This window comes from Bidens hawaiensis, unplaced genomic scaffold, assembly GCF_021521415.1.
Source record: "Bidens hawaiensis isolate Kalapana, Puna unplaced genomic scaffold, B.hawaiensis_p1.1 tig00001032_1, whole genome shotgun sequence".
Classification (NCBI taxonomy): domain Eukaryota; kingdom Viridiplantae; phylum Streptophyta; class Magnoliopsida; order Asterales; family Asteraceae; genus Bidens; species Bidens hawaiensis.
Window position 1 is genome coordinate 3,275,886 of NW_027491060.1, and position 14,120 is coordinate 3,290,005.

A 14,120-nucleotide genomic window follows, 5' to 3' on the forward strand; every position below is an offset into this window, starting at 1 on the left:
TTTAATGGATATGAGATGTTGATTTTGAGATGAAACAAATCATTAAACATATTTAAGGAAATGTTTTGAAACATCTACCCATACTAATAAAAAAAAATAATTTTAGATACATGGCATTTTAAGATTAATTCTTACTATCAAATTCCTTTTAAAATCACTTCTATTCTATTAATGGAAAAAAAATATCTTTCAATATATATAATTGATTATAAATTCAGCATATCGTATTAATTGGTCAATCTTAATTAATTGAATTATTAATGTCATAAATTATATCGTAAACATACTTAATATAATAATTAAATGGCATAAAAGATATTTTATTTAAAATTAAAATGTATATAAAAGAGTTTATGTTTAAAAAGTACGGGTTGGGTTATAATAAGAAAATTAGTTTTCTTAGGAATGATAGGATATAATCTTGTCCATTCATTTTAAAATTGAATGGTTGAGATTAAATTAGAGAGATCATCAAGTGTAAAACAAGGGTAAGGGCATAATAGGAATACACATTTGTTGACTTTCTCTCTCCACATGCAAGGCACATGTCAAATTCCCCCATCATTTTAAAACGTCTATAACTTTTTTATACGCCATTTTTTTTTTCAAAACAAATTCACCATAAAAACGAGTGTTTTTTTATCTTTTATATGAGTACCATATTGCGTTATAAAAATAAAAAAAATTCATGGGTTTTTACAAATTGTGTTTTACCATAATTGTGTTTTACAAAATTGTGTTATACAATTGCGTTTTATTTTTTCATAGTGTTTTTTGCATTATGTTTTTTACATTGTGTTATTTCATTGTGTTTTTGTCATTATGTTTTTATTTTCATGGTGTTTTTTCCATTGTGTTTTTTACATTGTGTCTTTTTCATTGTGTTTTTCATAGTGTTTTATTTTCCGGCGAAATTTCCGAAGACTTTTCCGGCAAGGTGGTGGCGGTGGGTGGCGGTGGTCAGTTGTGGTTGTAGGAGATAAGTGAAAATTTAAGTGGGTTTTTGAAATTAAATTAAGTGGGTTTTCAATATTAAGGTATTAGACAAAAATACCCCCATTCCTAGCCTTCTTAGGAAAATCAAACTTCTTATTTGATCTTTTCTCTAAAAAGTACACTAACATTTAATTTTTGAGCCATCTAAGAAAACTATAATAATTTATTTATTTATTTTATAAATATTGAATTTTTAATAAGTCTTAAAAATTAAATAATATAAAGAGACTTAATTATCTTTTCTTATTTGTATTAAATTATTCATTATAAGTTATACATTAACCATGTATGCAAGGGTTTCTAAAGCTAGTAATTAATATTAGTCTTTGAGCTATAAATTGTATAAACATTATTATATGCTTTTAGTGTGATAACTATGCTTACATATGTTTGCTCTTTTCCTTTAGAAGATATATGTGAAGATTGAAGCGATACATGTATTATAGGATTTTAGGTTCTCTTAACTAAATTTGACTTCTACCACAGTATAACCACGCAAATGCCTCTAAAATGAATTTATAGTTGTTTCCTACTACGATATTGAAAGAAATAATAAATTTACCATATGTGGCACTTTTAAATGGAGTAATACTGAAAAATGAAAAAACTCCTATATGATTTTTAGGTATATTAGTGTTACAAAGGTATTAGTAGGGTATTTCTAAAAGCAACATCTCTATAACAAATACGGTCTGTATGCATCTCACCATTCCCAAACCCTGTTAATAGTTTTGCTATTGATGGGGTTTTTACTGTGTATAATTGATTTGATTTAAGTGTTACATAGTTATTATAAACTAAGAGTGATCACTGTATAATACTACAAAAATCAGTCTCATGTTACCCTACTCATCCTCTATAGGCTTTGTCATTCTCGTGGTCAAAGTGACTTGAAAAATAACTTTAAAATGTTCCATCTCACGAAACCCTTTTTCTTTATGCTCTTGATCATAAACACTCATCCTCTAAGAGCATCTATAATGAGAATTTGGGAGGGGGTTAGAAAAAAGATAACACTGAAAGAAACCTAAATCTTTATTAAAATGAAACAGGAAGGAGGAAAAAAAATGATATTGAAAGTAGAAAAAGGAAAGCCTTATAGGAACGACATCAAAAAAGAAAAAAACAAACAAAATGCTTACAAAATGAAATGGAAAGAAACAAAAAAGCTTCACAGAAATGAAATGCTAAGAAACATGAAGCTTTATAAAAATGAAATGGAGTATGAAAACGAAAGAAACCAAAAATGTATAAAACTGAAAATGAAAAAAACCAGAAAAAGGGTATTAAAATGAAAAGCAGTGTCTGAGCCCGGGTTCAAACCGGGGACCTCTAGTGTGTGAGACTAGCGTGATAACCAACTACACCACCTAGACAACTTCGTAGCTGTGTTACCCTTTCACTAGCACAATTATATACACGTTATTTATTAGGTTTTGCATCTTCGGCTCAGCACTAATATGTCATGCAAGCCTATGATGGTCTCACTCGCACCTAAAACTGCCAACACAAGTTAGTGTTTGCTTGGTTATAGCGTGTTTAAAGGTATTGGAAATATGGAATGCATTTGGCTTGTAAATTTGCTAATGGAATTGACAAAAAAATAAAGTTAAATGATAAGAGCACATTTCAAATATTTTAGTGTTAAAATGATCTTTTAAAATCTAGTGGTCGTCTATGACCCCACATTCAGGCTTCATCATCCTTACTCCTTAATAACCTAAACTATGATTTAATGGATCATAGTTTAGTATTTGCTTAAGTTATTTACTGTCTTTAGAAAATTAGTTAATTTTATTGTTTAATTCATTTGAATATCAATTGTGAAAACTTTAAATATGTTTATCTAAAAAATATCATTTTTATGGAGGAATTTTAATGGGTGTATCCACTTTCTATTACATGTATGTGAATTTGTATCAATTTTCTTCAACATATTTTTCGACCTTGTTATATTTTCATACCACCAAACACTGCCCTGTTTAATTGTTTATATTTGCTTTTGCCGTCAAAATCAAACCCATAATATATGTGAGGTGTAAGATATATAATACAGAAGTATAGTGTATTTGTATCGGTCTTTATAATGTGTTCATTATACAAACAAATGGATTTTAGTTGAATAATTAATATCAATAAAGCAGAAAAACATATATATAAATTCAAGAACACAAATAAAAACAAACTCATACTTGATAAAACAAGAAAGATTATATAAATACAATTAGATTTTATAAAAGTTTTAGATAAACTGAAAGATTAAAAAATTAATAATCAGCGTATTTACGGTGTCATCATAAATTGTTCATTTGTTTGTTTAGAGATTAAAAACAAGATTTTGATTAATAGTGTTCTAAACTTCTAATATAAAATAAAAATCCTTGAAACTGGAACAACAATTATTTTAAACTAAAAAAACTCGAAAAAAAAAACCCAGAAAGATTCACTAGCAGCATAGCATGTGTTTGAATAAGCTTCCAATCTGCAATATCGGTCCTGTGTAATCAGAGAGCAATTATGACAGTTTACACATGAAGATGCTAGTGGGACTTGCCAAAGATGATTCTACAATGAGCTCTTTGTCACCTCGTACAAAAAAAAGCATCAGAAAAAGGGAAAAAAACAAAGAAAGTTCGGCGTCTAAACAAGTCAAGTCGCTCATAAGCCGTTGAAGATCTGCTTGCTTATAGCTTGAGTCGAGCTAAACTTAAACGGGGCTCGAGCTAAAGTAAGCGTGTTTAACATACAAGCCTGAGCTTCACTTATCGAGCTTAAGTAGACTCACGAGTCTATTGTATACGACTTTAATTAAATATTTATACTATATATAATACATGTGACAAGGTCATTTAAGGCACTTGATTTTAATTGAAATTATCTCATAACAAAGGTTAAATATCTAGGATTGTTACAATAAATGAAACTTTAGTTACCTAATTTAAACAAAATCCTACTATATATTAAAACAATTGAGTTTGCTGCCACTTGCCCCTTTCCTATTGGATGAATTTCTATCCTTCCTAAATTATCCATCACTTCTATATTTTTCTTACAATTTAAATAAATCAAAAAGAAATTATATTTCTAATACTTTAAATACTTAATTAATTCATTTAAATCAATATTCAATATCAATATATTAACGAATTTTAGGATTTTTAGGATTCAATCCTTTCCATCTCATTATACCAGTTTCTTCATTTTCAACCTAACCTAATCAATAAAATCAACCATCGCTATTAGTTGACAGTTCAATCAGACAATGATAAGAAAACTCAAGTCTTCATCTCAACCGTACAATCATACTTCTGCATCCTACAAATTCAATTTACACCGTCTTAGGGCGATTTTGATTAACCGGAATACGCGATTTCCATCTAAATTAGGGCGATTTTGGTTAACCGGAATACACGATGGTTTGAAATAATCATTGATCTGATTACATCCCTCAACCGATTTCAGTAGATCCATGTTCATTCTTAATCAGATCTTTAGAGACGGTTGCACTATCCTCAATGTATTTTATTTTCCGGTAAGTATATTATATTGGTTAATATATTATGTTTAATTAAACTAGCTTAGTATTTTGTATTATTCGTTAAGGTATCTGTAATTATTTTACCTAGGTTAGTATTGGGTATTGGTAATCTTAGTTGTTAATGTTAGTTAAATCTTATATACATAACATCAACTAAGTTTCCTATGGTTAATACTTTCTGCTTATTACTTAATTCATACTTCATTATATGTGTCATTGCCGATTTCAATTTCATTTACATTATATTTCATTGTTAAATTTTCAATTTAATGTTATATTGTTTCCAATTTTAAGTTTTTTTTAATTTTTTAATGTGTAATTAACTACAAATTACAATGATATTATTTTGATTTGTATTGATTAATATCATTAATAATACGTAATAACTTTTCAAATTCGAAATTTGAATTCTTAGTCAACTTAATTTTCAAATTTGAATTCGTAGTCAGCTATGACTTATTAGTTTTTATAATTTGGTTATAAATATATCCCTATTTACATTCTGCAAATTTTGGAAAGTTGTTAATCAGTTATTATAAAAATACAAATACAATTACAAATCCATAATGTATTATTTACTTTTACTAAATTTAGTAGTAGCTAAAGCGTAGTACCAAAATAGTATTACCAAAAGAAGTTGATATCAATACTATTTTTTAAATCCCTGATTGTATTCCGTCAATTAACTATATTTAGAGCTTTCCTTTTTTTTTGACAATTCAAAGTTTGTAACAAAGACTCTGTATCTATATATACTATAATCATAATGAAGACATACACACACTTCTCACTTTCTTGGTCTTCGTTTCATATTTTTTTCATTGTCAAGGTTTTTCATTTTCTTTCATACACATAAATATTTCTTTTCACTCATGTAAATGTTATTTACTGATTCTTGAATCTTTGCTTGAATTTTGTTTTTGTTACACAGCAACATGGAAGCATCAAACATTACCATGTTTAACGATTTGGATGTTTCGAACAACGATTGTGTATTGAAGGTTCGTATACTTAGACTGTGGCGTTTGAAGGACAACAATAAACCAGGAGAGGACTGGTCCATCGAAATGATTTTACAAGATGAGATGGTATGCAAACTATGCATACAATAATTGTTTATATTTTTTTTTTTATTTCTTTCTTATTATATAAAATTAATTGTTATAATGTTTGTCTTATTAATAATGTAACAGGGTCATAGAATGCAGGCGTATGTAAGGAAAGCTTGCATACCGAAACATGATGTTTGGCTTGCTGAGAATCGATCATTGATTGTTCGAAAACCTTCCCTTGGTGCAAAACTGTCAACATACCGTTATGTTGACAGCCCACATAAGCTCTGTTTCACATCAGAAACTCGACTTTTGATTTGTGATGAGTTTAAAGGTCACATTTATGGATTGTCTTTTGCTACCTTTAATGATATTTGTACCATTTTGGAGGTATATAACCATTTGTATTTATAAAAACTCATGTTCAGTTTTTTTTACTAAAAAGTTCATTATGTGTTATATTGTAGGCTAAAAACGTCATCATAATTGGTACCGTTGATGCGTGCTGTGTAGCTTGTATAAAATATGATAGATTGGATATTTAGCTTTTGCACAAGATCATGTTTTAAATTTATAAAAGTGATTTCTACAAAGACTAAACACACACAAAATAGGCAAGTGTACCTATCGTATATGTAGAATAGTATTGGTAAGAACCAAGTATCGATCCGTGGACACAAAGGTTTCTAATAATAAATCGTTGTTTACTTCAATCGGAGGTTTTAATCATTTTGAGGTTAATTTTTGAACTTTTTATAATATATAAATACTTATATATATATATATATATATATATATATATATATATATATATATATAATATATATATAGGTGACCAAGATAAGAGATCTTAAACGAGTTGTTCAATTATACGAAGGTTACCATCTAAGATCAAGAATCCACTCCATTTTAGCATTGATAATTAATATGTAGACATGTGATAAACTTACCGTAGCAATATATGATAGATAACTCCTTAACCCAAAGTGAGCATCTTTGGCACTAAGGAGATGATATGCACATTTTAAAGTCCACCCTTTCCTAATGTCATATCATCTCAATGATGTCAATTTAAGTTGGCAAGTAGTTTCGTTAAGTAGAAAGATTAGGATTGACTTCAATTTCTCGAATACCAATTCTAACAACTTCGGGTGATTGCAGTTCATCACACAACCTCCCCTTGGTTGATTTAAGTAGGTTATGATTACACATTCCATTAACATATGGTTTCTTTAGCTAATTTGATATCCTAAGCAAAGCCATTTTCGGATTACCAAGGTTTAGAAAAATACACCATAACTTATATCTCATCATTTCTAAGTACAATATAAGGATCCATGTTTCGATAATGTATCAAAGTATTTCTATCTTTCAAGAACATGAATCGATCATGAACGATTGCCAAATAGATTGACAACCACTAACTTTGAATTAGTGATTTAAGATGGTGAAACATTTCTCATCAAAAGATAATTGTAATATAACCGTGTACTTAACTAGACTACATCACATATCTTGATTAATTATCAAGTAAAACAAAGCTTCTTCATAGATTTTAGATGGTAAAAGGAGTTTAGCTCATAATGAGCATTATGATGAACATTAAGATGATTGATAATAACAAATACATGATTAAACTTGGAACAATCTAACAAAATGTAGATGAATCCTTCTTCTTAATGATGGGGATGATGGTTGATGATGATGATTAGTGGTGACAACCTCCAAACCTTCAAACTCTTCACTAGATCTTCAAGGTGAGTGTTAGTGTGTGTTTTTATAAGAGAGAATCGGATAGAAATCTTTTCAAGGCACACTTGATGAATACAACATGAGCCACTATTTATAGGCAATCTGGATGGTGAGGCACGGCCCCGTGCTTGATGAGCACGGCCCCGTGTATTTTTATGATATGTGCAAGATTTGTTTTGTCTTTTGTGTGAGCTGGCAACGGCCCCGTGGTTAGCAGGCATGGTCCCGTTCTTTTTAGTGACATGTGCTCAATTCTTCTTTGTCTTTTCTGCATTCCCGTCCACGGCCCCGTGCATGCTGAGCACGACCCCGTGCTTTTGTTCTCAGATTTTGTCTTTTCTTGTTCCATAAGCATGGGGGCGTGTTTCTTTGTTTTTTTTGTGTTTTCTTCTGTTTTTCTTCGTCTTTTTGCTTGTTTCTTCGTTTGAGGTTTGGTTTCACCTGAAATTACATTTTATTATGATAAGTATCCTTTTATGCTATGTTATTAGATAGAAATTGCAGTTTTTAGAGATTATTTGATGCTGAAAAGATGTATATTTCTATGTACATCAACCGTTAAGGCAATAGTGCGTAACAAGGAATGGTACTATAATGGATGTAAACGTTGTAGTCGTAAAGTTACTTCTGTTTTTGTTGATGGAGTGAAGGTTTATGAATGTAAGAATTCAAGTTGTAATTCTCTAGGCATAAACGCTGGACCAAGGTACTATTTTATAGATTTAAAATATATAATACTAATACTTTTTCATTTAATAATATTAAAGTTAAAAGGTGTTTTATAAGACTTTTTTAAATAATCCTCTTTATGTTACAGATTCCGTATTCCAATTCATGTCCAAGATACAACCGGTGTTGTCTCGCATACGTTGTTTGATCGTGATGCAAGACAGTTGTTCAATAAGGCTGCTGATGAATTTGTTACCAGTGATGTTGAGGTATGACTTTCTTAGATAATAAGTCAATTTATATTTTGTTATATCATCCATTATTTGTCAAAACTCCACGTTTGTACACTGTTGACTTCAATATATTACTTTTGTATTTATTATATTGTTTTTTTGTTTCATTTTTTAGAAACATCAGTTTTCTAATATCCTATATACATAAAATAAAACGCAAACTACTTCTATCCGATTGAACCTGATTTTCAAATCGTTGACTTTTCTTTTGTTATAATTTTGAAATCCCTTAAATGATTTTTGATTTTGTTTAGTTACAATCATTTCCTTAATTGTTATGTTGAAGCTTGATCCGATGCACACGTTTCCGGAAGAACTCAATATTATATTAGAGAAAAAATTTGCGTTCATTGTTAAGGTTAGTGACTACAATATCAGAAACTCGTATGACGTATACGGTGTCAGCAAGTTAACAGATGACGAGGACGTTCTTAATGATCTTGATAAACAGCGTGCTCATGGTCAGGTATGATTATTGTTTTCGTTTTTAGAACTACTCAAATGTACATAACCAAATTGTGTATTTATTTCATTTATAATATAATTAAATTTAACTTCATGTGCAGCCTAATGACAATCAGTCTTTAACAGTTGGATCAACCTTTGGCCTGAAATCAACCGAAAAGGTAACACCTTTAACATAATTCTGAATTATTAATCCGTTTCTCTTAATATAATAATTTTATAAATCTAAATGTTTATACTAAAAACATGAATGATAAACTGATTCGTAGGAGTTGTTGACGCCTTCGTCCGACCACTTGACTCCTATTTCAAATTCTGAAGATGTAATTCCTGATCGTATTTCATCACTTGATGGGAAGGATATTTCTTTACCAATGATTGATGTAAAACTCAAGCGGAAGTTGGATGACACTTATGATGGTCAGGATGACACTGGTATGTCTGCAACCAAGACGAAGGTTGACGAACAACCAATTGTTGATGCAAATGTTGTTGACGTGGATATCGTTCTAATGAACAACATATAAAAGGGATGAAGGCACAAGTTTTTAATAAATGCAGTTTCTTGCATGCATTGTTTGTCTTTTTTAATTGTTTGACTATGGATGTGTTTGGTTTTATTGTTCTTTGTTTGACATTGTGATTTGGGTTTTATTTATGTTGCTTGATTTTTATATGGATATCAATGAAGTTGTGTTTTCCTCATGTTATGTGTTCTTTTATATTTGTATTATCTATTATCTATTTTACTGTGTTATAAATTCAGATCAATAAGATTTTTTATTTTCTATATTATTTGTTTACAAAGAACATTTTTATTTTATAACACTTTGAATTATGGAATCTTCATCATTGTGATTCTTCTTTCACTTGTGGAATCTTCTTCATTTCTATATGATAGTTTAGACTTTTAACATCATTGCTATATGTTAGTTCACACTTCATCATTAATAATATTTATTTACTCTATACGTATATTTTTAAAAATTAATATACGGCTTTATAGTTTCACATCTTCATTGTGTTAAATTATTAGATCATGAACAAATATAAACATCTTATTTATTTTCATAGTTACATATAATTTAATTGTAACAATCACTTAAAATAGAAATAATTTCATCAATAAATGTATATTGTTAGATTTTTTTAATGTGTACATATTTCAAGATAGGCCAGACAGCCACCCACTGATTTTAAATGGCGGAAGACTGACTCAGCAGCTGTTTGTAGATTTGTACACGATGATAGAGACTCAAAGGCTGCATTATGTACGCACACAACAAAAAAATCTTAGGTCTGAAACTTATGAAAACCTAAGAAATCTACATTTGGCTAGAACATCTGACGTTTCTTCTACCGGCCAACGTGTTATTTTACCTTCTTCATTTACCGGAGGTGCTCGGTATATGATGCAGAATTATCTTGATGCAATGAGTATATGTAGATGGTTTGGTTATCCTGATTTCTTTATAACCATAACATGCAACCCAAATTTGCCGGAAATCAAACGATTTTTATGAAATAAAAATCGAAAGTCCGAAAACAGGCCCGATATATTATGTAGGGTATTTAAGATGAAGCTTGATTCATTAATGAAAGATCTGAAGGATAAAGCTTTGTTTGGGAAGCTTCAAGCAGGTATGTTTTACTTTTGTAGTTCATGATAACATTGTTTTCTTAAGTTATTGTTCATTATAAATATCAAAATTAAGCTACCAAAACAATATTTTTAACACATATTATCTTTTTTTTCAATAAGTTATCTAATTCACAACAACTTATATCATGCAGGTGTGTACACAATTGAATTTCAAAAACGTGGATTACCCCATGCACACATTTGCCTGTTTTTGCATTCTGATCACAAAATTCATAATCCGGAGTGTATAGACAACTTTATCTCAGTAGAAATTCTAGATAAGAATGAAGATCCGGAGTTGTATTCGCTTGTAAGCGACCACATGATGCATGGTCCATGTGGTGTTACTCATCCTAAATGCTCTTGCATGGTGGATAACGCATGCTCAAAAAATTTCCCAAAGAAACTTCAAAATGAGACGTCAATTGATTCTAATGGGTTTCCTGTTTATCGAAAAAGAGATTTGGGTAATGTGGTTGTCAAGTCTGGGGTAAATTTAGACAACAGACATGTTGTTCCTTATAACAAGAAATTGTTAAAAAAATATCAAGCCCATATCAATGTTGAATGGTGTAATCAAGAGGGTTCGATAAAGTATTTTCTTAAGTACATTAATAAAGATCCCGATCGTGCTACTATATCCCTTGTACAAAACAATGGTGCTAATCAAGATGAAAATGTAGACGAAGTTAAGGCGTTTTATGATTGCAGATATCTATCTGCATTTGAGGTGGCATGGAGAATTTTTGCTTTTGATGTTCATTATAGATTTCCTTCAGTTACTCGACTTCCGTTTCATTTACCCGGACAACAGACAGTTGTGTTTGCAGATGATGATGATGTTGAAGACGTTTTAAACAAGCCCACTGTTGGTTCGTCAAGATTCACTGGTTGGATGGAGTGTAACCAGAAATATGATCTTGCACAAACCCTAACGTACGCTGAGTTTCCAACAAAATTTGTTTGGAAACAAGACGCAAGGGTTTGGGAGCTTCGTAAACATGATTTTTCCATCGGTCGAATTCATCATGTTCCGCCCGCCTTTAATGAAGCATACTTTTTAAGAATTTTGTTAAGTAAGGTTAGAGGTCCTAAATGCTTTGAATATATTCGTACGGTTGATGGTGAAGTGTGTGCTACGTATAGAGATGCATGTTATAAAAGAGGGCTTCTAGATGATGACAACGAGTATATAGAAGCTATTGAAGAAGCAAGTCATATTGCAAGTGGTTACTATTTACGCAGTTTATTTGCAACAATGTTAATCACATACAGTTTATCTCGGCCGGATGATGTTTGGGAAAAGAGTTGGAAGTTTTTAATTGATGGCATTCTATATAAACAACAAATAGAGCAGAAAAATAAAGGTATCAAATGTTTTTGTTTTATTTTTTATAAATTTATTTACCTATTAACAAGTATGTTTATAAAAAACGTAATTGTTTAACAATTTTTTTATTCCCTACAGATTTGTTACTTTCAGAAACGCAACTAAAGAACCTCGCTTTACTTGAAATTCAAAACTTCCTGCTGCGAAACAATTGTAGTCTGCGTTGTTTTCCCACCATGCCTTTCCCTGATGATGTTTCAATTTCCGCATCAACAAATCGTTTTATGAACGAAGAACTTGCGTACAATACACATCATATGACGGGTGAGTTTGAACAACTTTATAATTCGTTAACAGATGAGCAGCGCAATATGTATAACGAGATAATGGAAGTAGTTGATGCAAATAATGGGGGTGTTTTCTTTGTTTATGGTTATGGAGGGACGGGAAAAACATTTTTATGGAAGACTTTATCTGCTTCCATATGATCGAAATCAAAAATCGTTTTAAATGTTGCCTCAAGCGGTGTAGCATCTTTGTTACTTGAAGGAGGTAGAACCGCTCACTCTAGATTTCTAATTCCTATAAATCTAACTGAGGATTGTACCTGTTCAATAATAAAAAATTCAGATATTTGCAACTTAATAAAGCAAACTGATCTGATTATCTGGGATGAGGCTCCTATGATACATAAGCATGCATTTGAAGCTTTGGATAGGAGTCTCAAAGATGTTTTAAAAGGTGTTAACCGTGATAGTTCTCGACATCCATTTGGGGGGAAGTTGTTGTTTTTGGGGGTGATATTGTTAATGCGTCAAATACTACCCGTAATACAAAATGGATCACGTAGTGATATTGTTAATGCGTCACTTTGTTCATCCCATCTGTGGTCCAATTGTAAAGTTCTTAGGTTAACCAAAAACATGAGGTTAACCGTCGGGTGTAACCCATCCGATTTTGAAGAGTCCTCCCGGTTTGCAAATTGGTTGTTGGAAGTTGGTGAAGGTACACTTGGTGGTGACAATGATGGTAATTCCGTTATAGAAATACCCGATGATCTTTTGATCGGTGATTCTTCTGATCCAATTTCGGAACTTATTGATTTTGTTTATCCAACATTATTGGATAATTTTAATGATATTTCTTATTTCCAAGAAAGGGACATACTTGCACCCTTAAACGAGGTTGTCCAAGATATTAATGACATATTTTTAACTTTCTTTCCAGGAGAAGAAGTTGAATATCTAAGTTCGGATAGTATTGACAACTCTGATACTGTTGGGCCTGGTTTTGATCAAGCATTGCACTCACCGGATTTTCTAAATGGTTTGAAGCTTTCTGGTATGCCTAATCATAAATTGGTTCTAAAAGTTGGTGTGCTAGTAATGTTGCAAAGGAATATTGATTAGAAAAACGGTTTATACAATGGAACAAGATTACAGGTTATTCAATGCGGTAGGCGTTTTATCGAAGTAAAGGTCATTTCGGGTACAAACATTGGTCATCGCACTTACTTAACTCGAAGTACACTAACTCCTACGGATAAAAAAATTGCCATTCAGGTTGAAAAGAAGACAGTTCCCTATAGCGGTTTGTTTTGCAATGACAATTAACAAAAGTCAAGGCCAATCCCTAGCAAGAGTTGGAATATATCTTCGACATCCGGTGTTTACACATGGTCAGTTATATGTGGCTTTATCCAGAGTGAAGAGTAGAGCCGGAGTTAAAATGCTTATCTTAGACAAGGAGGGTAAAGTTACAAATCAAACTACAAATGTGGTTTATAAGGAACTGTTTAATAATATATGAAGTTGTTATTTTTTATCGATGGAGTTATTGTAAAAATCTTTTTATTTTCTTTGGAAAGTTATCTTTAATAAAAATTTAACTTTGATACAAAAGATATTATCAATTGTATATTCTATTATCATCGCAATATGTATGTATGAATTTTGTTTTTGACTTTCAAATTATCGTTTGATGTTGCAAGATTTAATTATTTCCGCCCGTGGCGCCCACGGGTCAATAACCTAGTATATAATAAATAGGGATTTTCTAACATGTGCCCTAAGGGCACATGTAAGAAATATTAATTATGGAAATATTTTTGTTAAACTATAATTTTATATTAATTACATTATATCTCTTAATAACTACCATATTTAACAATATATTTTCGCTCAATTGATAAATATTAAATAAAAATTTACTAATTCTCTCTAAAATTACTATTTCATCTCCCACCATTTTTATATTCATTTATATGTAAAGAATATTTAAATATAAAAATCACTTTCGAAATTCCTATAACGTCTCCAAGTGTTCAACCAACTCAATTACATTAGTTATAGGATCATATTTTTCAATAAAAGATTATGTATAT

General features: G+C 30.6%; 2 protein-coding genes and 1 non-coding gene across 3 annotated transcripts; 2 read left to right on the plus strand and 1 right to left on the minus strand.

Annotated features, from left to right (window-relative positions):
• Window positions 1-2,298: 2,298 nt before the first annotated feature.
• TRNAV-CAC (transfer RNA valine (anticodon CAC)) lies at window positions 2,299-2,372 on the minus strand. The gene has a single exon. It is a non-coding gene; the product is annotated as a tRNA-Val (tRNA).
• Window positions 2,373-10,342: 7,970 nt separating this feature from the next.
• Window positions 10,343-12,225, plus strand: LOC143556091 (uncharacterized). The gene is made up of 3 exons (XM_077045517.1): window positions 10,343-10,406; window positions 10,560-11,774; window positions 11,876-12,225. The coding sequence occupies exons 1-3, from the start codon at window positions 10,343-10,345 to the stop codon at window positions 12,223-12,225; spliced, it is 1,629 nt and encodes a 542-aa protein (XP_076901632.1).
• Window positions 12,226-12,420: 195 nt separating this feature from the next.
• LOC143556101 (uncharacterized) lies at window positions 12,421-13,146 on the plus strand. The gene has a single exon (XM_077045520.1). The coding sequence runs from the start codon at window positions 12,421-12,423 to the stop codon at window positions 13,144-13,146; it is 726 nt and encodes a 241-aa protein (XP_076901635.1).
• Window positions 13,147-14,120: the final 974 nt, after the last annotated feature.

Excerpts from the sequence above, each read along its gene's own strand:
- LOC143556091 (XM_077045517.1), top strand. The coding sequence starts at position 10,343 with ATGAAGCTTGATTCATTAATGAAAGATCTGAAGGATAAAGCTTTGTTT. Across the intron at positions 10,407-10,559 it reads GTTTGGGAAGCTTCAAGCAG|GTGTGTACACAATTGAATTT; the intron begins GTATGTTTTACT and ends TATATCATGCAG. Across the intron at positions 11,775-11,875 it reads AATAGAGCAGAAAAATAAAG|ATTTGTTACTTTCAGAAACG; the intron begins GTATCAAATGTT and ends TATTCCCTACAG.
- LOC143556101 (XM_077045520.1), top strand. The coding sequence starts at position 12,421 with ATGATACATAAGCATGCATTTGAAGCTTTGGATAGGAGTCTCAAAGAT.